The 24828-nt window shown below is 43.9% G+C and overlaps 1 protein-coding gene across 1 annotated transcript in view; it reads right to left on the reverse strand.

The window, feature by feature from the left end:
• Positions 1-9102, reverse strand: part of LOC117886016 (cytosolic phospholipase A2 gamma-like) — a 30674-nt gene extending 21572 nt beyond the window's left edge. Inside the window, exons 1-4 of the mRNA XM_034787650.1 lie at positions 8987-9102; positions 2452-2608; positions 2016-2132; positions 57-199 (exon numbers count right to left, since the gene is read on the reverse strand). Of these exons, the coding sequence (XP_034643541.1) occupies positions 57-199; positions 2016-2132; positions 2452-2487 (296 nt within the window). The 5' untranslated portion in view covers positions 2488-2608; positions 8987-9102. The remainder of the gene's footprint in view (positions 1-56; positions 200-2015; positions 2133-2451; positions 2609-8986) is intronic.
• Between the last annotated feature and the right edge of the window lie 15726 nt (positions 9103-24828).

A 24828-nucleotide genomic window follows, 5' to 3' on the forward strand; every position in this document is an offset into this window, starting at 1 on the left:
ATGACCACGAGCTGGGAAAAAATGGTAAATTCTCCCTTCTACTGACATGCACCTACCAGGTGGAACCCGATACCCCACACAGGTACATGACAGTGTCCAACAGGCCCTGCTTCTTCATCTCCACCAAGGTTCCCAGAAGGGCTATCATGGCCCGCAGACCTCCGCCTGATCCTAGCACGGCGATATTGGGCATGTTATCCTGGGGGAGAGAAAAGAGGGAATGACAAATGAACTAGGAATGCTGAGTGATCTCTGATATGCAGCTCTTGGTACAGATCCATTCAAGAAGTTCACAGAGAAAGCCTCAAGTTCCAAGACTTGTTTATCTGATGTTAGGAAGCATCCTTATCGGGTGCCCAATGACCTGTGTCCCATCCTCAGTCAAGAGCAAATACACTTTATCTGCATTTTCAGCCATAATCACACAGTGCCAGCACAGTAATCCCTTAGGGCTCTTTGCAACTCTGGGCCTTTGTGCTTAAAATCCTATGCACCAACATACAGACCAGGACCAGAATTTTCAAAGGGACGCAGGTAAGGGCCTAGAGGGCATTTCAAAAGCACCTTTGATTTCCATTGGACTTGAAATAGGGCTCAAACTTACTAGTGCTCTTTATTGTGCTCTATGTTCACGCCCCTTACTTTCCATGATTCACGGGAGTGAGTTTGTTTGTTTGAATAAATGTGTGTAATGTAGAAGGACTATTCTTTGTGTCCAAAAAAATAATATATGAAATGTAGCTGCTCAAGAAATGATTTTTATTCCTACACAAATTTGCTTTCTTTTTTTGGAGGGAACAAATTGTTCATCAAAAATTTAAGGGGTGGGGTCTGTCCAAAACATGAAAACCCACAAAATGATCACCCCATCACCTGTCTAATCCCCAGTAAATTTTTAAAAACTTTTAAATTTTTTTGTTAAAAATGGATATTTCTGTGTTCACAAAATAGCAATTTTTCATTAAAATGTGTTGAATGCAAAAAGTCAGCCCGCTGTAGTACTAATGCACTAACAAGATTAGTGACAAGTGAGTCACCAGTGGAGACTGAACCTTGAGCACCAAAAAACCCAGGTCACTCTCCCTAGTGCTGAAGGAAGAATATTGTGAGGAGGAAGCAGTGGAAGACTCTTAGGCTGACATTTGCAAAGCCCTCAGAGGGCATATGTTCCCAAATATGTCAGACCCATGGGAGTTTGCATCGTTCCAAGGACCATCACTTTTCAATGATGGGTAACAATCCTGGGAAATTCCTCACATGTCTCCACCATGCCAGTTAACAGAGTAACCACAAGGGGTGGGCAGCAGTAGTTGGCTTTTACCCTCTGTGCAGTTCAATCAGCAGATGGGGCTGTGATACATGTAGAAAGTATGTTACACAGTCACTATTCATTACTGGTATTAATACTAAATCAGACAAGTATAAATAGCTCACTCAATTCTCTATCCCTCTAAGGCATTGTTTCTCAACCTATTTACCATTGTGGGCCACATATGCAGCTCTCTATGTATTATGTGGGTTGGGGGTTGAGAACCACTGCTTTAATGCAATCTGTGCACTATAGTGACGGCTCTACTGCCCCCTTCCCCTCTGTTCTCTGCTGCAGGCTTTGTCTGGCTTCAAAATCACAGCAGTATATATACACACACATTACAAAGGGGCTATAGTAAGCACTGACTGAATTCACGTGAGCATGGAGCCCTCTAAAAGTTAGCCCCAGCAAGTCCCTTACTGCATTCTAAGGGTGTTACTCCTTTAGCCGAAGGGGTTGGAGCTTATGCTTATAGAACAGAAGGCCCCCAAGTCTGAGCCCTGCCAAAAGTCATAAGGTTTGTACGTCTGTGTCCATTGGTTCCCCCTGGTGCTTTGGGAATGTTGTATTTCAAGGCAACTATCTCCATGGGGCAGAATTTTATAGGCGTTTCCTCCCACTGTACCAGGCATCTCAATCACCATCCATGTGGCTAATATGCTAGATTGTTCTCCTTAGCACTATGGGCAGCATGGGCCCCTACCTCAGCACAGGCACTGTTAAGGCTCTTGAGGCACTCCAGGACTTTTGCCTTTCTGTTCCCAGTGGCTTCTTTCTCGCCCTCTGAGAGCTCATGGGAAAGCCGGACACGTCCATCATCCTGCCAAAAATAAAATGCCAATAAAATACCTCATCTCTCCAAAGGCTGCCAGGGAGTGGAGATGTAGGGTCTGGGTGCAGATATCACTGGTCCCTCAGAGGTTAACCAGGATTCACTCTTTATATGTGTATGGTGGCTGTACCTAGAAACCTCAGCCAAAGTCAGAAGTAGAGCTGGGTGAATGTCTTATTTTTTGTCTCACTGGAAGTTCTGAGAAACTGGGTCAAAACAAATCCAAAAATTGTGATGAGCTTTGTTAAACTGAAAGAAATCTACTATGGGATGAACAAAATAAGTTTCTGTACGACAAATAAATTACCTTTTTGAATTGAGACCTCTCCATAGCTTCTGCCATATTTCCCCGTAGAGCTCCTGGTGATGTGGAATTCTTCCTTCAGTGGCAAATGGACTCTTCAGGGAGCACCCAGATGGGAGGATCAAGTCAACCTCTAATAGCTGTTTTCTTCTTTCTGTATCTGTTTCAGAGAAAAGGAACATTTAGTATAGCCCCATTGGGATATCGAGTGGGAATTGCAAAGGAGTCTAAGGGAGTTAGGAGCTCAAATCCTACAGAATCTCAGCCTGGAAATGTAAAAGAAAATAAGCTAACCTGGAGCTTGGTGGTTCAGAGGTTCCACGTTCCAAATATAAATAAGAAGAGAGGGAATATGGTTGTTTTTGTGTCAGGTTCAGATTTAAAAAAAACAAAACAAAAGGCAAACCCTAGTAATAACATTTCTCTCCTGCTACAACCAAATGTGATGATGGCTCAGGTTCCCCAACCTGCCCTTCCGATACAGTTAGTTATAACCAAAGATGGAAACAGTTGTTGTTGTTAAGATGCTTTTCAAGAGATGCCGTTGGAAAAGCAGACTCTCAGATTCATCAGTGTCTGCTGGCTGGGGACAGTGCGGTTACAAGGTTGTGGTTAACAGAAGTCAGGGTGAACTTGTGCAATGTTCCCCTTAGCACCGAGTAGATGCTCAGTCACAGTATATATCATGCTGAGTAGCAGTTGGGCCACTCTGTTATCTATCATGGTAGCTCTTGCATTGTTATTAACCCAATGATACAGGACTGCAAGTCATAATGAGCAAGCAATGGCAGCCACAGCGCATGGGAAACTGCTAGAGCTGGTTGTTAAAATTCTGATGAGAGATGTGTTTTGCTGAAGTTTGCCACTGTTGTCAAAATTAACACATGTGGGGAAAGCCGGCAAGTTTCAGAACTTCCTGGCTTCCTGCCAGCTTGCCAATCCACCTCCTCAACATGGTGCTGAATGAGCTGGGCCTTGAGGCTCCTGGAGCTAGACTGACAAAGGGACATAGTCATCGTGAGGCTGAGCATCACCACACCTCAGTTTTAGGCATCTGACAAATCTGTGGGATTCACAAAGCCTGAATGGGAAGAGCGAGAGGCCTCAGAATGGGATCCACAAAAGCCAGCCCATTAAGATAGCCAATGGGAGGGCATGTCTGAAACACTGCCCCCCCTAAGCCGAGGAGTTCGGTGCCCACCTCGGCTTAAGATTGTCGGCTGTGAGCCCTCACCTGGAGTCCACCACCTAAGGCATTTCATGCTAGCTGTTGGGGTGGGGAGGAGTTGAGCCTCACTCATACTTGTTGGCCCCACAGCTAGGGTACTCACCACAGATATAGGACTACCCCATCTGCCAGAGGAGAAGAAGGGATCTGCATCTCTCAGGTGAGTGCCTTAACTACTGAGCTATGGGGCATTATGAGGCAGGGCATCCCTGCCTGAAGTGGTTCCACTCTGGATGAATAATTTGTCAGGGAAGCAAGAGGTACATTTTCAAGCCACCGGGCTATAGAGTTATTCTTTCTCACTCTACTTCCCCCTCACCTGCTTTATTTATCCAAAGTGAAACAGCTTCAACAGGTGAGATTGAGGATTCCCTAGATCAGCCCGTGCTATAATGGTTAGGACACTTGTGTAAGAGGTAGCAGAGCCCTGTGCAAATCCCTTCTCTCTCAGGCAGAGCAGGTACTTAAAAAGGGCTCTCTCACATCCCAGGTGACTCCCTGAACCACTGGACTAAAAGTGAGGGGGGAAGCAGTTGAGTTCCTACCCCTAGGGGATATTTTGTGTGGTGTTCAGCAAGCTCAGAGTGCACCGTCTGGATTTTCCTCTGCAGGTGAGATAAGCAGAGGAACACCTGTCTTCTGCTGGGTTTTGCATCACTCTGGGGCATAGGCATCTGATACACAGAGTGAGGTAGCTGTGCACAAGCCCAGAGGCAGAAACATATGCACTAAGGGAACTTTTGCTACAAAAATGTAGGTGCTGAGCAGGAGATTTATGAATCTCAGTGAGGTCTAAATGTGGGATTTGGGCCAGTGGTGCCACTTGGGGGGAATGGGGAGGGTGACCCCCCCCAAATAAGTTTTTGCACTTACTCAATGTTGCATAGTCCACAGGGTCATTGGGGAAGGGGCATGGCCCGATTACTTTTAAGCAATGGCCCTGTAGTAAATCAGTACACCTGTTCTGGTGGCATGGGTGCAATGCCATTGAAATTTGATTTGGCCACCCTTCTGTACAGTCAAAGGGGCAGCCAGGCCTAATTTCAGAAAGTGGTGTAGCAACCTAGCACTTGGCCCCTGTACAGGCCAGCCTTTCAGAGTCCTGGATCCACAGGTATCCTGCCTGGTTGGAAAACAGGAAGGTGACAGCTTGGAAGTCCTGGCTCACCACTCCTCAGTGGTCCAGGTTCTTGGCACCGTACCATGCAGATTCCCCCTGGAGCAGGGAGTCCAGGATTCTGAGAGTACGCAGGTCTGGGGCAGCCCTCCCAGCAGACTGCTCCTGAGCTAGACTCCATTCCCTCCCATGGAATATTTTGAAATGTTATAGGTTTGTTCCTCATTGTGAAGTATCTAAATCCTCTGCCACACAGAATTACCCTCCCTCTACCCAGCTCGCAGTATTGCAGAAAATTACATACAAGGTGGATGGCATGGGACATATTTGCAATGAGGAGAGCAGGTAACTAGCATGGATAGTGAGAGGTGGCTCACGTGGGGCTTCTTCCAAGGTGAAGAGAGGCCGCAACAAGGCAATGACATTTGTCACCCTACAAAAACACACTCCTCCTATCTTGGGCCCCTTGCCCTTCCCTGTTTTGGAGTGGAATTTTGTGCAATTCTTTCCCTCTTATTGCAGGACTAGGATACAGTACCCTGTATACAGGAATCCCTGATCACCCTGCAGGTGTGGTGGGACAAGCTAAGTTAGACACTCTTAAGAGGACGGTACAGAAACAAACGTTGTTTAGAATAAATGGGACAAGAGAGTAATAGGTGTTCACATGATCCTGTTGCTGCATGACACTAAATAGCTAAGCATGGTATGAGTTTTGAGTACAGAACCCTCAGCCTGATTAGTTTCATGGCAAACACACCATTAAGACTTGTTAGAACCATTTATCAAAGATACAGAAGAAGAAAAAGAAAACACTACGCATTTAAAATATAAAATACTAAGACCTTTAGTTTAATACCATTCTTTGTTCCTTTTCCTTTTCACTCCTAGTGAAATAGTGTTTCCTAATACTCAACCTAGACCTCCCCCACTGCAACTTGAGACGATTGCTTCTTGTTCATTTGTCTAGGTCACTCTGGACCCTATCCCTACCCTCCCACGTATCTGCCTCTCCCTCCAGCTTAGTGTCATCTGTGAACTTGCTGAGGGTGCAATCCATCCCATCATCCAGATCATTAATAAAGATGTTGAACAAAACTGGCCCCAGGACCGACCCCTGGGGCACTCCACTTGATACCGGCTGCCAACTAGACATTGAGTCATTGATCATTGAGTCCAACAATCTAGCCAGCTTTCTATCCACCTTATGGTCCATTCATCCAACCCATATTTCTTTAACTTACTGGCAAGAATACTGTGGGAGACCGTATCTGAAGCTTTGCTTTTTTGGCTAATTAGACCCATTTGGCCTTAATGACTTGTCATTCATTATTGTGTCTCCCTGTGGATGAGTGTGCTGTAACTGTCTGCTGCCCTCTGATAGCCTCACAGAAAGCCACATTTTGGGATACAGATTAAAAATTATACAGGTCATCCCCACACTCATCATGGGCTGATACGTTTAAAGGACTCCGGGGGTACATCTACATTGCAAAAAACAAAAACAATTAATTCAAATCACAGGGGCTGGATGCTATTCTAAAGGAATTAGCTGAAGAAATCTCAGAGCCACTGGAAAAAATATTTACAGACTCATGGATGGAAGGAAAGTTCCCAGAAGACTGGAGAAGAGCTAACATAGTGCCCATCTCTAAAATGGGGGGAAAGGAGGAGCTCGGGAACTATAGACCAGTCACACTGACTTCAGTACCTGGGATGTTCCTAGAGCAACATATAAAACATTCAATTTGTGGATACCTGAAGGATGAAGCGGTGAGCACTAGCAGCCAGCATGGATTTACCAGGAACCAGTCATGCCAAACCAGCTTGATTTCCTTCTTTGACAGGGTAACTGATTTAGTGGATAGGGGGAATGCAATGGATATAATATACCTGGACTTCAGCAAGGCTTTTGACACAGTGCCACATGACATCCAGACAAGTAAGCTAGAGACATGTGGGCTTGGTGGACCTACCATTAAGTGGACACATAATCGGTTAAACAACCACAAACAAAGAATAATTATTAATGAAATTATGTCAGATTGGAGGGAGGTCTGAAGTGGGGTTCCACAGGGATCTGTTCTGGGTCCTGTGTTGTTTAACATCTTTATTAATGACCTGGATGTAGGTATAGAGAGTGGTCCCTTCTAATCCTATGATTCTGTGATTCTATGAAATGTGCAGTGTATATATGCATATATATTCCCTGTAATTTTATTCTTTCAAAGTTCATTAAGGGTTACAATCCTATTATTTTAGTTTTTTGACTGGTCTGTTCATTTCATAGTTTTGTTTCTCTCTTATGTTTAAATTTAATTTTCTGAGTTCTTAAATGCCTGACCTGTCCTGGATGGAGTAATTATCATTTTTTACTTTTATCACCATATTGTGCTTTGTCATTCATTATTTAAAGTGGTACAATCAAATAAATATCTTTTAGAAAGTAACTTAAGCTTGTACTCACCTTAGCAATGCCAGTTTAAAAAAAAAGTAGCTAAACACATAGCTTTCAACACTGTGCAGATTAAGGTCGCTTATTTTCAAATTGTATTTTTAGTTATAGCTTAAAATTCATACAAAAATAAATGTGGTTCCAAGTCGAATAGTAACAGTAATGATGGAGTCAAATATTAGTGAATCATGTACATAATTGTGATTGGTAAACATAAATGCCAAAATAATTAGAAAAATAAATGTCTGTTCTTAATAAAAGAGAAAAGAAAACCTTAATTTTGTATGTTAAAATTAAGTAAATACTTTTTAATGGAGTAAAAAACAATTGACTAATGTAGAGTATATAATGACAGTAACACAGAGTGTGTCTGTTAGAAAAAGTAAGCAGATTTTAAGCAGATTTCATTTATTTTATGTATTTCTACTAAAGATAGTGTACAAAGTATCAAACTTGTGTTTCTGATCTCTGTGATAAAGCTCCAGAACTGATACCTCAAGGTTTGGGATTGGGAATATCTTGTTATATTATCTCCTGATTGTTCTAAACTTACATATAAACTTAAAATATGAGAAATTGGATACAGTGCTCCATTCAGCTAATTTCTAAGTTATTTTCTTCAAAAACACCACTAGAGTTTTCAGGTGCCTAAGTAGCCCCTGGAATCATGGTTAAAATTGCCCTCCCCTACTCCCAAAATCTGAAATGGCACCTCTAGTGAGCCAGAAGTGGCCAGAAGGCTGAGGGATGGCCCTGGCATCAGCCAGCAAGATGCAGGCTCTGTGTGACAGTGCGGAGCCCGCCTTGAGCCACAGGCCAAACACCAGGCATCATGTGCTGCGGCTGCAGCACAGAAGTAAGGGTGGCAATACACCATATACCATGCCACCCTTCTGTGCTGCTGCTGCTGCCGACAGCGGTATAGCCTCAGAGCTGGGCATCTGGCCATCAGCTGCCGCTCTCCAACCACCCAGCTACTGCTTAATTTGTGCTGGGGCTGAGCTCTAGCACCCCTTCCAATACAAATTAACCACTGGCGGAGGGGAGGAAGTGGGGCCCATAGTTGATGGGGGTTAGGGAGCCCAGGGAGTTCAGGGGGGCCAAGGGCGATGGGGCAGCACCCACGGGGACCAGGGACACCAAAGTACAAGTTCACCCAGGGAGCCATTTTCCCTTAGGCCAGCTCTGCCCATGTCATTCCCACCTCTCGCAGAGAGGGTCTGGCCAGAACCCATCTATAGTCAGGTCCTGCTTCCAGACAGATCTCTCTTATAGGGTGAGAGCTGGAGATCTGCACCCCACTTCGACCCCTCCAATTGAGCAGGTCTTTCCCCTGCTAGCCCCTCCCTGTTGCAGGTGTAGTGAGACATAAGAACATATGAACAGCCGTTCACATTATTTGGGTCAGACCAATGGTCCGTCTAACCCAGTATCCTGTCTGCCATCAGTGGCCAATGCCTGGTGCTTCAGAGGGAATGAACAGAACAGGCAATCATCAAGTGATCCATCCCCTGTCACCCATTCCCGCTTCTGGCAAACAGAGGTTTAGGGACACTCAGAGCTTGGGGTTGCATCCCTGACCATCTTGGTTAATAGCCATTGATGGACATATCCTTTGTTACCCTTCCAAGAGTTTCACTATAGTAGGGTGGTCACAGTTCAAACACACAACACCTTTTATTAACACAAAAATCCCTATTGCAGTTAGCTAGAAGAACCATGAATTGCAATTACATACAATCAGAGGTGATGCTGAATTGGCAGCGTCCCTCTTCCGATGGCCAGTCGTCTGCGGGTCGTCTGGGGAGAATGTTTTGCTAGCAATTCTCAAGCAGTATCTTCTCTCTCTCTCACTCTCTTTATCTCTGTGGTTTCCTTGCTCTTGTTATTTTTATAGTTAAGATTTTGGACATGAGCCAACACTGTGGTTAAGCACTTGCTGCTGCACTCAGTGTCATAATCTGCTGCTTTACCTCAACTGGCTATTTTTCCACAATTTTTCTGCCCCAACTTGATATCCATATGATCTGCATGCTACTGGTTAATAGTGGTAGAAGTTTGAAAATACAGTAACTCTTGTTTTCCATCAGCATCTTCCATCAACTGATCTGATTCTTTTTTGAACCCAGTTATACTTTTGGCCTTCACAACATCTGCAGGCAATGAGTTCCACAGGTTGACTGTGTGTTGTGTGAAGAAATACTTCCTTTTGTTTGTTTTAAACCTGCTGCCTATTAATTTAATTGGGTGACTCTTGGTTCTTGTGTTATGTGAATTGGTAAATAACACTTCCTTATTCACTTTCTCCACACCAGTCATAGTTTTATAGACCACCAGCAGGTGGAAAAGGCCTTCTGACTCCTGGCAGAGGAGGCAATTCGCACTATATTTGCCCTTTTCCAGTCTTCTGGAATCTCTCCCATCTCCCATGATTTTCCAAAGATAATAGCTAGAGGCTCAGATACCTCCTCTATTAGCTCCTTGAGTATTCTAGGATGCATTTCATCAGGACCTGGTGACTTGCAGGCATCTAACTTTTCTAAGTGATTTTTAACTTGTTCTTTTTTTATTTTATCTGCTAAATCTACCCCCCTTCCCATTAGCATTCACTAGGTTAGGCATTCCTTCAGACTTTTCGATGAAGATCGAAACAAAGAAGTCATTAAGCATCTCTGCCATTTCCAAGTTTCCTGTTACTGTTTCTCCCTCTTCACTGAGCAATGAAGTCTTTGGTCTTCCTCTTGCTTCTAATGTATTGATAAAAAGTCTTCTTGTTTCCCTTTATTCCTGTAGCTAGTTTGAGCTCATTTTGTGCCTTTGCCTTTCTAATCTTGCCCCTGCATTCCTGTGTTGTTTGCCTATATTCATCCTTTGTAATCTGTCCTAGTTTCCATTTTTTATATGACTCCATTTTATTTTTTAGATCATGGAAGATCTTGTGGTTAAGCCAAGGTGGTCTTTTGCCACATTTTCTATCTTTCCTAACCAGCGGAATAGCTTGCTTTTGGGCCCTTAATAGTGTCCCTTTGAAAAACTACCAACTCTCCTCAGTTGTTTTTCCCCTCAGTCTTGATTCCCATGGGACCTTACTGTTGTGGAAAAAGCCACCCACGCATTGATTTTAGTTCACAGACTCAAGCCTGAGGCCAGTTTTATTGCAATACAAACCAACGCGCTGGGATAACAGTCCGAAGACTGCCACCCCTAGCAGCAGCGCGCAGGCTGCCTTTATTTCATCAAACCGCAAGCATAGTACAAATAATATGTGATTTATGCAAAAATAAGAGTAGGGGTCTGTCCCTCTTTCCCGGTAGCTTTTTCATTATTTACGAGAATTGGATGCCTATTGGGTGGGGGGGTTTCTTGGTGGTTTCCGATATGGGCAGTGCTTGGCATTCATTTGGGGTATATTCTCGGCAGGGTTCATAGTACCTTCTGGGGTGTTACGGTCAGTGTACCGGGGAGTGGTTGACAGGATGCTCAAAGAAGGTATCTAATTGGCTAGTTTTGCATTTAGCTAGAAATTCGGGGAGGTCACAGAGCACCCAGAAGAGAACCATGTTTGGCTACCTTGTATTTAGCTGGAATCACGGGGTGGGTCACAGATCACACAAAGGAGAAGCTGCATTTAGTCAGTTTGCATTCAGCTAAAGTTATCTATTGCTTCACACAAGCGGTTATTATATTTCATCAGCCATGAACATATTTCATTAGTACTGCTGCTGGGGCTTTTTATTTTTTCCCTCCTTGCCCCCCCCCCTCCTCTGGTCATGACTCTTGATCGAGTTTGGCAGGAGGCTGTGTCACTTAGCCTAGTTCCAGCTTGTGGCCTGCAGGGCGGGCCTATATGACGAGTCTTCGCCGATGTTCTGATCAGTGCAAGGGAGGCCAGCCAGGCCTATTCCCCCACGATTTCCCTCCTCTGATGCTGTGTAGGCATCACCAAGATTCATTTTTGCTGGACACAGCCGAGGATCGTGAACTGGTCAGCTTGGCAGTGCCAAGATTGGTGCCGGCCTGTTTAAGGGAGTTAATGCTAGGGGTACTGAAAATAAGTGGGCCTACAACCTTTGCCCCATCCCCCATTGCATACCGTACCACCCTGAAACCAGCTTTATTTTTCTTGGGCTGGGTGATGGGGAAAAGCAGGGTCTGAGAAAGGGGCGGGGGTCTTTAGACAGAAAACAAAGAACATTAGTTTAGTGCAAAGCATAGTAGTGCAGTAGCACTGACTATAAATTGGTTACATGCATTCTTTTTACGAACCTGATAGGATTTGGTATGCGGAAGCCCACATCCTTTTAACAACCTATATGGTTGGAAGGAGCACTGCGAACATTTGCACTTTCACCCAGAAAATGTTTAAGTATGTCTTCATGGCAACAGATTAGATGGTACTTTCAAGGTGTCTATAAGGGCAGTAGGCCACATCTGATGTTCAAGATTGCTCCGAACTGCTGTGAGCTGATCATTCAGAAAATCCTGAACTTTTGAACATGTCAGATCCCACTGCAATGCCTTTTTAGACTTGCTGATACTTAATACAATTTTTGTTAGAAGTTTTTGGGTTATTGCACTAAGGACGGAGATGATATGCAATTTGAAAACTGGATAAGGACAGCGTGAACTTAATGGTCCCTAATGTGGCATTAATTACAGTTTATTAGTGTTTCAACACGCTAACACAATTTTTCCTGTGAATAATTATACCACATTTGTTGGCTAAACACCTTTACAAAGGGCAGAGAGGCACTAATATTAATGGTATAAGTAGGGGTATATTGCAATATGATACAGGCTAAATCGGAGGCTACTGATTGGCTAAGATTTAGAAAAATATTACTTTTCCCCGCCCCATCCCAAGTTCATTAAGGAGGAGAGGCTGAGGGATATTAAAAGTTTCATCTTCAGGTAGTTTGGCTAGCTTCCGCAAGCTATTTTTTGAGATTTCGTAGTCTTAGTTCACTTAGCTGTCCAGCAATGAGGCAGCAAGGGAGGGGTTACTAGCACAATCACCTTGCTTGGTTGGAGGCTTTATTATGTCCTCAGGTGGAGAAGTTGTTTTCTTAGCAAGATCCAAAGGCTCAGTGGGTTTGTCAGTGGACAAAGGAGAGGTTACCAGCCCTTTACCTTGTCCTTCACTTTTGCCGTCCAGAAGTAGCAACAATGCCACAAGGAAAAATAGACCGATCAGTCGAAGAGCCATATTAATAAAAAACATGGGCGGGTACTTAATTCTCAGTCCTTCACAGTGGTGTTGATAATTAATAGGACTTGATAAGAGTTCCTTAGCATGGGGCCAGGGCAGTTTTATGCTGAAAGACCTCTATGTAGACCCAGTCTTCTGGTATCAGTGAGTGGCAGGGCTGCTGTATATAAAAACCTAACACATTTCATTCGTGCCTAGCAACAATTAAGCATTGTGTTATTTATTAAATAAATTTTCATTTGAGCCAGGGCCAACAGGGCACTGCTGGTAGTTACATTGGGCAATTTTGTTAGAAATTTATGAGAGCTGAGTTCAGTTTTTTTTTTATTTAGAGTGCTTTTTAAAAGGCATTTGGCCATATTGATAAAGATGCACACAACTTGTTACAGTTTGTTTAGGTATGCCAAATTGTGGCACAAAGTTCCTAAACCAAGCTCCACAACAGCTCCGGCAAACCAAGAAACACCTTTGCCCAAACTGTTGCAGCAACCCGTCCAAGAACCCTTACCATTTTCCTGGCTTTGGCTGCCCTGCTGCAGCCACAACTTTGGTTTATTTAAAACAATTTAAATTGTATAAAGCATTGTTACTTTAAGGATTAAATGCTAAATACCAAAATTAAACAACACTAGTTTACCTTGTTTGGCAAAAGTATTTTTTGTTTTTACCACAAAGCAACACAATTTATTTTAAACGTATAAAACAAAGATTGTATACACCAGGAGTGGGTTTTTTAGCAAATTTGATATGAGAAGAGGTTCGACTGCCAAAGGGAATTTGAAGAACAAGGGCTCTGAGTTAAAAGCAAGCAGCAAACTCTTTCAGTTTGTCTGAATCAGGAAACTGCAAGACTTCATGGATTTGCTCGTGGATTCGGATGCTCCTCAACCTAGCCACCTCCTCCTGTAGCTCTCCCACCTGCTGCCTGAGAAATTCCACCAGCAGGCACCTTTCACATTGGATGGTCCCCCCAGGCTGGATATCAGTAAGTGGAAATTGCAAGTTATAGTCTCTCCAAAACCACACCAGGATCTGGGTAGAAGCATCCATGCTCAGGCGCTCTGTCTGGCTACAGGCGCAGGTGGAGGAGACAGAATCAGTGCTGGCACAGGTGTTGCGGGTCTTCCTAACCATCGTAAGCCTCCCTCTGTCAAACTCCCTCTCAAACTCCCCTGTCTGCAGCAGAGGAAGAGGAAAGGGGCAAGGCATACCAGGGAGCAGGAGACCAGAATGATCATTTCCACCAGAAGAAATTATTAATTTCATTGGGGCAGCAGAAGCTTAGCTGGGGAACCATCCCCACTACTAAAGCAGTGGCTGAGAAACCAGTAACCCAGGCGGTAGATACCAGCTGAAGGCAGATCCTGAAACTCATCATAATCGTATAGCTGAGTGGGTTGCATGTGGCTAGGTAATGGTCATAAGCCATGACTGCAAGGAGGAAGCACTCTATGCAAGCCAAAGCATTTGTGGTGAGAGGAGGCCCTGAGATCTAAACTTTGGTATCTGAGACCTGGTATGAGGCCTGAGGCTTGAACTAAAGTAATATTCAAGACTTTGCTAACATAAAGCAAAGCAAGGCTGTGAGCCAGAGGCTCCTGCTCACAGAATTTGGCAAGGATAGGACTGACGCTGCATAAACATATACCTATAGTGTATTGGACACTAGAAATATAAACATGGTACCAGGACACTCTGATACTGGAACATTCCACACAGATAACAAGGAACAAGCTGACCCACCCTAAAGACAGGGTCAAAAGGCAGACAAAGTTGAAATGTGAAAGTGGATGGGGGAAAACCCCAAAACTGAAAACATTTTTTTTTCAACAAAAATAGAGAAACAAGAGGAAATATTCAGACAAAATCAGTTGTTTTCTTTCAACAATTTTTCACAGAAAAATCCCCCTCAACAGCTCTAACTGGGAGGAATCCAAATTGAATTATTGACTCTGGGAAGCAGGTTCTAGTTGGCCATTAACTGGAAAAATTTAGGGGATCATGAATATGTAACTCATTATACAGGAAGGACCCTTAAGAAACTGATGGGCAAGATCCCCTGGGAGGCTAATATGAGGGGGAAAGGAGTCCAGGAGAGCTGGCTGCATTTTAGAGAAGCCTTATTGAGGGCGCAGGAACAAATCATCCCAATGTGCAGAAAGAATAGCAAATATGGCAGGTGACCAGCTTGGCTTAACAGTGAAATCTTCGGCAAGTTTAAATACAAAAAGGAAGCTTACAAGAAACGGAAACTTGGCCAGATGACTAGGGAGGAGTATAAATATATCGCTCAAGCATGCAGGGCTGTAATCAGGAAGGCCAAAACACAACTGGAGTTTCAGCTAGCAAGGGATGGAAGGGTAACAAGGAGGGTTTCTACATGTATGTTAGCAACAAGAAGAAGGGCAGGGAAAGTGTGTGACCCTTAATAAATGTGGTAGGCAACCTAGTGACAGATGATGTGCAAAAAACTAAAGTACTCAATGCTTTTTTTCCCTTGGTCTTCACAGACAAGGTCAGCTCCCACACTGCTGTCCTGAGCAACACAGTATGGAGAGGAGTTGAGCAGCCCTCAATGGTGAAATAACAAGTTAAGGACTATTTAGAAAAGCTGGACATGCACAAGTCCACAGGACCAGATCTAATGCATCTGAGGGTGCTGAGGGAGTTGGCTGATGTGATTGCAGAGCCTTTGGCCATTATATTTGAAAACTTGTGGTGATCGGAGGAGGTCCTGGATGATTGGAAAAAGGCAAATATAGTGCCCATCTTTAAAAAAGGGAAGAACGAGAACCAGGGGAACTACAGACCAGTCAGCCTCACCTCAATCCCTGGAAAAATCACGGAGCAGGTCCTCAAGTAAACCATTTTGAAGCACTTGGAGGAGAGAAAGGTGATCAGGAATAGTCAACATGGATTCACCAATGGCAAGTCAATCCTGACCAAGCTGATTGCCTTCTGTGATGAGATAACTGGCTCTGTGGATATGGGGAAAGCAGTGGACGTGATATATCTTGACTTTAGCAAAGCTTTTGATATGATCGCCGACAGTATTCTTTCCAGCAAGTTAAAAAAGTATGGATTGGATGAATGGGCTATAAATTGGATAGAAAACTGGCTAGATTGTCAGGCTCAACTGGTAGTGATCAATGGCTCAATATCTAGTTGGCAGCCAGTATCAAGCGGAGTGCCCCAGAGGCCGGTCCTAGGGCCGGTTTTGTTCAACATCTTTATTAATGATCTGGATGATGGGATGGATTGCATCCTCAGCAAGTTCGCAGATGACACTAAGATGGGTGGGGGAGGGGGAAGAGGTAGATATGCCAGAGGGTAGGGATAGGGTCCAGAGTGACCTAGACAAATTGGAGGATTGGGTCAAGAGAAATCCAATGAGGTTCAGCAAGGACAAGTGCAGAGTCCTCCACTTAAGATGGAAGAATCCCAAGCACTACTAAAGGCTGGAGACCGACTGGCTAAGCAGAAGCTCTGCAGAAAAAGACCAGGGAATTACAGTGGATGAAAAGTTGGACATGAGTCAGCAGTGTGTCCTTGTTCCCAAGAAGGCTAACGGGCATATTGGGCTTCATTATCAGGAGCATTGCCAGCAGATCGACATAAGTGATAATTCCCCTCTATTCGGCACTGGTGAGGTCACATCTGGAATATTAAGTCCAGTTTTCGGCCCCCACTACAGAAAGGATGTGGACAAATTGGAGAGAGTCCAGCAGAGGGCAACAAACATGATTAGGGGGTATTTGATAGCAGCCTTCAGCTACCTGAAGGGAGATTCCAAAGAGGATGTAGCTCAGCTGTTCTCAGGGTGGCAGATGACAGAACAAAGAGAAGTGGTCTCAAGTTGCAGTGGGGGAGGTCTAGGTTGGATATTAGGAAACGCTATTTCACTTGGATGGTGGTGAAGCACTGGGAAGGGTTACCCAGGGAGATGGTGGAATCTCCATTCTTAGAAGTTTTTAAGGCCCAGCTTGACAAAGCCCTGGCTGGGATGATTTAGTTGCTGTTGGTCCTGCCTTGAGCAGGGGGTTGGACTAGATGACCTCCTGAGGTCTCTTCCAACCCTAATCTTCTATGATTCTATGATTCTATTACCTGAATTCCCAGAGTCAAATGGTTAGAACAGAATCTTGGCTTTAATTTAAGAACATATTTGTAGCTTTTTTAGTTACAATGAAAAGCTTGAGGATGACTCCCAGTCCCAAGTGTAACTTAGACAGTGATATCTGCCAGAGCGTTCAGAGATCCTAAGACAATAGCTCTCTTTGGGGAGAATTGCACGATTTATTTCAGTGGCATGTTGGACCCACTGGCCTTGGGAGTGGGGGTGAGGCTGGGCGCACTGTGATCTTCACCTCCTTCTGCACTCACAGTGTCCTGTGATAAGATATGGTTGGTGGGGTCCTCCCAAGGCTCTCTGCACACTCAGGCAGACATCACTGTCTCAGTTACACTTGGGAGCCATTTTCAAGCTTTTTCATTCTAACAAAAAACCCCTAGAAACTTGATTTTAAATGGAAGCCAAGATTCTGATGAAGTCACATGAATCCACGAATTCAGGCCATTCACTGTGTGTGTCTTAATTCAAATTTAGGTTAATTTTCCAGCAAAGCAGTAGCTTTCAGTGTGCAGCCTGAGGAAAGGATGCATGAGCACTTCCCCTGCCTTACAAAGAGTCAAGGGAGATGGTGGTGGATATGTTACATCTAGGGACTATTTTTTTTATTTTGCCCAATTATTAATTTTGATGAAAAAAATGGACTTTTTTCCTGAAAATAAAAATGTCATGGAAATTTTCTGTTCACTCTGATGATGGGACAAAAATGTTTAGCCAGATCCCAGACCGATCCTTTTCCTTAATTGGACAACACAGACTTGAGCATCGGTTGGATTCTCTATTTTGTCTTTAGAGGCATAAGATATCATTTGAAGCAACCAACCTGATGATAACATCATTCCTTATGTTTTATTTGTATTACATTTTCCGGCATTGGTTACAAGCTTTTCTTATGGAATAGAGAGAAAAAATATCCTGGGAACAACATGGCTACAACAACACTGCAAACAATAGAGTAACATTGTACAGCTGGGGTTACAGCCAGGGATTTGCTTAGCTATTTAGTGGTTTGTGTAACTTACATTCCTTGTCAGCTCTGTGCATTCTCAGATGCTACATACCCTCCTCACCCAGCGTGAATGTTAAGCCACCCCAAAAAGAAAAGACACCACCATCCTGTATGTGTCAGTGCTGGACACGAGAGGCTGACAGAGCTGTCCACAACCTCACTTTCTTGTGCCCTCTATTAAATGGAGACAGGGAGGGACCATAAAAAACTCTGCTTCAGTAACTCCATGTAGATAATCTGCTTTATTTTTTAACATGAATGCTGAGATTTTCAATGGGAATTTTCAAATTAATTTCAATAGAGGCTTTTTGCCCAGATCACCCAGGGAGCTTTGAGAACCTCTGGCTAAGGGCCAGATTATTAAAGGTAACTTAGGTGCCTAGTGGGAGTTTCAAAAGAATCTTAGTGCATAACACATTGACTTCAAAATCCCACTTGGTGTCTAAACACCTTAAAAACCAGGACCTTAGTTATTATCTAGCATTCTCTAAATTCGTTGTGAAAGCCACATATTTACTGGCGACTTTGCTCAAGGCTTCCAAGGCTTCCTTGAAATATCTGTTTTCAGGCTGTAGATGAAGGGGTTTACCAGGGGAGTCAGGACCGTGTAGCAAAGCAAGAACACTTTCTTTAGCACTCTCGGTGTATCTAAATACTGATCACAAGACATCGCTGCTAGCAGATAGTATTCCATACCTACCAGAGCACCAAAGAAGTACAATTGTGTAATGGACTGAAATGGTCCTGTCCCCAGTCAGGGCTTGCCAGCATCCTGGGGAGATCAGTGGATATGTAGCAGGTCTCCAAGCAGGACAAGTTCCCCAGGAAGACGTACATGGGGGTGTGAAGGTGTTGATCAGTCACAACTAGAGCAACAATGAGGACTTTGCCAGCCATGGTTGCGATGTAGATCACTAGGAAGAGCAGGAAGAGAAGGAGCTGCAGCTCAGGGAGATCCCCGAATCCCAGGAAGATGAATTCTGTGATGGCCATTTGATTTCTCCATTCAGTGTCGGCCATGGGATGACATTAGGAACAAAAAAACAAACTTTGCCATCGAATCAAAAGAACACAGATTTAGCAGTTCATCAAGTGTCATCAGTTAAATCCATAAAGGTGCAAAATCTCCTTTCCCTCTCCTGGTGACCAGCTTTTACATTATTGTCTAAATTTAGACATTGGGCCATGTGTCTCAGGCCTAAAACTGCACACTGTGAGAGGAGCACTGAAAAATGACTTCTGTCTCTCTGTGGTGAAGAGGTTCTCAGGAAAGTGGTGATACAAACAACGGATGTCACAAGAGTTACAAAGGGATCTGGCTGGGCAACAAAATGGTAGATAAAATTCAATGTTGATAAATGCAAAGTAATGCACATTGGAAAAATATAATTCCAAATATACACATAAAATGAGCTGTTATCACTCAAGAAAGATCGTGGAATCATTGTGGATAGTTCTCTGAAACATCCGCTCAATCTGCAGCAGCAGTCAAAAAAGCTAACAAAATGTTAGGAACCATCAGGAAAGGGATAGATAATAAAACAGAATATATTATAATGATATTATATCAATCCATGGTATACCCACACCTTGAATACTGAGTGCAGTTCTGGTCACCCCATCTCAAAAAAAGATATATTAGAATTAGTAGAGGTGCAGAGAAGGACAATGAAAATGATTAGGGGTATTAACAAGACTGTCATATGTAAGACACGAGAGGTAATTATCCCTCTCTACGTGGTGAAGCTGAGGACTTAGCTGGAGTACGGGGTACAATTCTGAGCACCACACATTAGGAAAGATGTGGAGAACCATGAGAAGAGTCCAAAGGTGAGCAACAAAAATGTTAAAGAGTTTAGGAAACTTCACCTATGAAAAAAGGTGACAAAAATGGGCTCTGTTTAATCTTGAGAACAGAAGATTGAGGCGGGACATGATAACAGTCTTTAAATACGTTAAGGTTGTTAGAAAGAAGATGGGGATAAATTGTTCTCCATGTCCACTGAAGGTAGGCCAAGAAGTAATGGACTTTGTCTGCACCAAGTGATATTTAGGTCGGATGTTAGGAAAATCTTTCTATCGCTAAGGGTTCTTAAGCTGTGGACTAGGCTTCCAAGGGCAGTTGTGAACTCCCTATTACTGGAGGTTTTGAAGACCAGGTTGGCCAAACATCTGTCAGGGATGGGCTAGGTTTACTTGGTCCTGTCTAGGCGCAGGGAGCTCGATTAGATGACCTCTTGATGTCCCTTCCATCCAGACACTTCTATGATTCTATGAAACATTTCATTCTGCAAAATTGCCATTTTCTGATGCAACTGAGTTTTGGAAAATTTCCTACCAGCTTTAGTCCTTATCGTTATTCCCTGAGAGTTCAGTGGATCCACGAAGTCTTGCAGTTTCCTGATTCAGACAAACTGAAAGAGTTTGCTGCTTGCTTTTAACTCGGAGCACTTGTTCTTCAAATTCCCTCTGGCAGTCGAACCTCTTCTCATATCAGACCCTGCTGCTGCCTCCATTTCCCCCGTCCCTCCATCAAACAAATTTCCGCTGTTGGTGCCTTTGAATTACCCTCCCCTTCCAAGGTCTTCTCTATTGACCTGAAATAAGGGTTTCACTCAGAGCCAGAATATCCCAGTAAGCCTGTCCTTGTCCTCTCATTCCCTCTCGAGGGTTTGCTCCTACCCCTCACTGCTGCTAGGGAGAGTTTCTTTCCCACTCCACTCTGACTCTGCATCCCCTCTGTTATCCACTGCAGAAATCACCCTACAGCCCTCACCTTATTCCCTGGGTGTCAGGCCCAGCTTTCTGACAGGTCCCCACATCTCTTTGAGCAGGGGAGCTCAGCTGCCTCCCTCTTTTAGGAAGCCCCATTCCTGAGCTACCGTCTTGTCACCCAAACCTAAACTTATTGGCTGGGTTCAGAGGACAAGGCAGAGGTGGAGGCAGAGCCCAGCTCCTTCCAAGGGCCAAGCCACCCTTTCCCATCCTGCTAGTTTCCTCCTTACATTTTACATGTCATTGTTATGGTCCTTTCTATCTGCTTCACTTTGTTTGGATTCCCATTATGCTACCCCAGGCTTTGTCCTAGTCACACTGACCCAGAGCTCTGGCTGGTGTCAATGAACCATAATTCCATTGGACTCAATGGGCCAGATCTCTAGCTAAGGACCTTTCACAAGACATGTATCTCAATTTTCTCACTGTTAAATGGTGCTATGAACACTGACTTACTGCTGTGGGAAGGTGAGGCTAAGACTGTTCATATTCACAAAGCCCATTCATGCCCCTGTCTGGAAGGTGGGATAGAAATGCAGTCAGGAAGATGGTGCTCACCTGTAACCACAGAACAGCCAAAGCTTGAAGCAATGAGCTCTTGTTTCTCTGTGCTCAGCACCCAGGACACAGATTCATAAGCTAAAGTTCTTGTCTCTTCTCACTCTGAAAAATCTGGATCTTCTCAGCAAAGACACCTGCATCTACCTGAATGGACAAACAGCTGCTGTGATCTGTCCTAGAACATCCTCTTTCCCCTCTATTTACACAGTCCTTCTCTGTGGCAGGCTGTGTCTCCCCTGATTCCATCTCCAAAGGGGCTGAGCCTGGGGAGTTGGCACTGTGTTTTCTGTGCAGTCAATACAAACAACTGTCCTGATGGAACCAACCTCCCACAGCCAGAGGACTCCCCTTTCTGATCCCAGCCGTAGGAGATCATTGCTATGCACAGTTGAAATGTAACACATTGCTCATGGAGTGCATGGCCTTGCAGACACTGATGCTGCTGTATAATCTTTACGCATGTCAGTTGTCCCGTTGTCTTCAGTGGATCAACTCCATAAGTAAGAATGGGTCAGAAAATTGAGGCCTGTCAGATTGATTGTTTAGGTCATGCAGTTTAGCAAAAACAAAGAGTACAGAATGTAAATTCAATCCGTAGTTTGCAAGTGAAGGTTTTGTATGAAAGGAAATGAGCCAACCAAAAAAATAAAGAAAGTGGTAAGAAAATATGATGACACATACTGGAAGTTTGGATTCTCCTTTGCCAAATTGGATGAGTACCCATTGCCTCAGTGTTATAATATAACTGTTATTTTATATTTTTGTTTGCAGTATTTAATTCTTTTCTAATTAGTAGAGAGTAGGATTGGGTCTTTAAATACACTGCACAGAAATTCAGGTTTTACACTAAAGAAATTGAAAACACAACATAGTGTTCAAATTCGGACAACTATTTTGTTTCAAAAACAACAAATAATAACACAATGTTTGTTTTTTAACAATTTTGTTAACAGTGTTGTGATGATTATTGTTCAATTTTATACAAAATTGTGTTCTCCCAGTTTGACCAGTAAATTTTGCTCTCCACATTTTTTTAAAGTGTAGTTTTAGTAGAAGAGTTTGCACTGGAAACTGTTTTTTTTTTTTTTTAGTGCAAATTCCTAGGGAACAATCTAGAGGGAGATGGGAAAATGGCCCTGCAACACCTCCTACCTCCCCACAAATGTGTGTAGCTTGTACTGGTTTCATTGGGTCCTGATGGTTGCACTGGGAGAAGCTGGAGTTTCAGCTGCAGTCCCTGGGAGCACAAAACAGCCTCTCTCCAGCACTTGGCAAAATGCCTGCTGGGTTGATAGTGTCGGGGACATTTAACCCAGACAGCACCGTTTGTTGTCTGACCGCAGAGAGAGAGACAGGCAACACCAGCAAGGTCCAATACAAGCTCTTTATTGAAGAGCGCACACAACAATAGAGAGCGGCCCGTCTCCACTGAGAACCAGCCCTGATTACAATAACTAGTAAGGTTATATAGACAGTTCCGTCGCGTTATAGTTAAAACAACCCAGGCCCTCTTTATTAGTTAGAAAGCTTCTAATATTCATGCATATCTATCTTCTTTGACACTACAAACAATTCGTGATGCCTCAGCAACTTCTTATGAGCTTTGTTGTCATGCACCAGAAACTAGGAGAAAGGAGGGAGTTAAGAACAGATGAAGAACAGAAACAGGGAGTGGAGACTGCAAGTTTCCATATGTCCAAACAAATTGTTCCTAGCACTTCTGGTACAAGAATGCGGCCCCCACCTCTTATCTCATTCTCTGCAGCTCAAGCAAGCATGCCCTCAGGTTTCACAGAGAGACAGGAATGGCCCAGCAACTACTGTTAGCCTAACTTTGGCTAAGCTGGCCAAACAATGTTCTATACTCCATATTTTTGGGCCTAACAATAGTAACCTGAGCAGAGCATGTCAGGCTGCCCAACCAGCTCCCTACACATAGGCAGCGGCTGGGGGCATTTCCCCATCACTGCTCTCCCTCTTTGTGCTCCTTCCCAGGGCTAGTAAAAGAGGCAGCAGGGAACCAATTGAACTTATCAGAAACGGGGGCTGGGTCAAGCAGCAGTTGGGGGTTAGGGCAGTTGCTCCCGGGGTGCCATAGGGTGTCAGATGTGAGGGGAGCTGGTCAGTACCATTGGGGAGAGGGCAATAGACGTTCTCTCTCTTTAGCTGTGGAAAGATTATAATTGTTTATATTAAAATGCAGAGGAAAGATGTACATTGGTTACTTACAGTGTTATAGTTATATGTATGTAATAATTAAAATCAATAATTTTCCTCAAAAAGTGTTAACAGTTGGCCGCAATGCCTATTGCAGCTGCACCATTGTGCCTCAGGGAAAAGAAGTGGGGGAACCGCTGCTCTAGACTGTAAATGTTACGTTTCAGGCATAACACCATAGCGTCAATGGCTGGACATCCAAGGATTAGGATTCATAGGATCAAGAGGTTGATAGTCTATTGCCTTGCACCTTATGCAGTATTCTATTCTATTCTACTAACCGGTACAGATGGGTCTGTTCTATTCTATTTATTCTATTCTAATTAGAATAGGTGGGTACATTCTATTCTATTAACTAGAACAGAAGAGTCTATTGTATTCTAGAACACATGGATTCAATTCTATTCTATTCTGTTCTAAAATAGGTTCTATTTTTTCTAAACTAGAATCCATGGGTCTCTTCTCTTCTCTTCTCTTCTCTTCTCTTCTCTTCTCTTCTCTTCTCTTCTCTTCTCTTCTCTTCTCTTCTCTTCTAAAACAGGTTCTATTCTAGTCTAAATGAGAACACATGGGTCTATTCTATTTTATTCATTTTGATTCTAGTCAAGTCTAGTCCAAACAAGAACACATGGGTCTAGTCTCATATAGACTAGGCTAGTCTATTTCTTCCTTCACATTGGTAACTTGGCACCTGTGCAAGGAGAGTGTAAATAGTACATGGCCATTCAAGCTATCTTGAGCTTATTTTGCACTTGGAAAGGACTCCACGGGTGCTTGGTGATGCCAAATCAGGTCCACATATCTCTACTGATCCATCTTATTCTCTTGACCTTCCTGTCTCCTTCTCTTTTTTCTTGTCCTCTCCTTCAGCTCTTATATGGCTGTAGGACCCATTCCTGACCTGTTAACCGCAAAGGTTATTTTCCACTGAGTTCAAAGGGAGCAAGAAAGGGACCTAGAACATGACCCAGCAAAAAGGAACACAGGGGATAGGATTTTAACCTGGTTCAGTTTGGGCATGGACCCACTAGCATCAATGGATAAACTGCCAATCAGTGGGAGCAGAATTAGACCAGCATAGGCTGCTGTTGACAATCCCACCAGGCTCAAGAGGAGCCAGACAACTCCAGTGGGGCAGATGGGGAACAAGGCAGCTCTGTCCTGAGAGCTTGTGACCAAAGCTGCCACAGAAGTCTCCTCTGGGGAGGAAGGGACTATGAGCTGAGCCCAGCTGAGCTGAAGGTTCAGTTGCTCCCTATTTTTTCCCCTTTGCTATCTCAAGTTGGACTCTGAGACTGTGGAGGGGAACAGATGGTAGGAAATGGCAGAGGGAAGCTGTCTTGAGACACTTGCTAGTGCCTGACACAGTGCCATGGTCAGATCCCGGTGGAGTGTAAGAGCCCAAGATCCCCTACCAAACGCCCTTGGCTTATAGAGACATAAACCTCACACCGCCCCTCACTGGAGTAGAAAAGACAGAGATGCTGAAAGTTTAGTGGCCATGACGAGCCACCTATAGGAGCGGGAGATCGACTGAGCCTCCTTCCTTGTTGTAAGGACACAGGGCCCCCTGTGACGTTATTGACATGAACTGGGACCGTATAGATCATTGTTGCAGCCAAAGTCCTGTAGTGACACCAAATCTTGTATAAAGTGGGTCAAATGAGGTGTCTAAGACAA

The sequence above is a fragment of the Trachemys scripta genome, chromosome 12 (assembly GCF_013100865.1).
Source record: "Trachemys scripta elegans isolate TJP31775 chromosome 12, CAS_Tse_1.0, whole genome shotgun sequence".
NCBI lineage: Eukaryota > Metazoa > Chordata > Testudines > Emydidae > Trachemys > Trachemys scripta.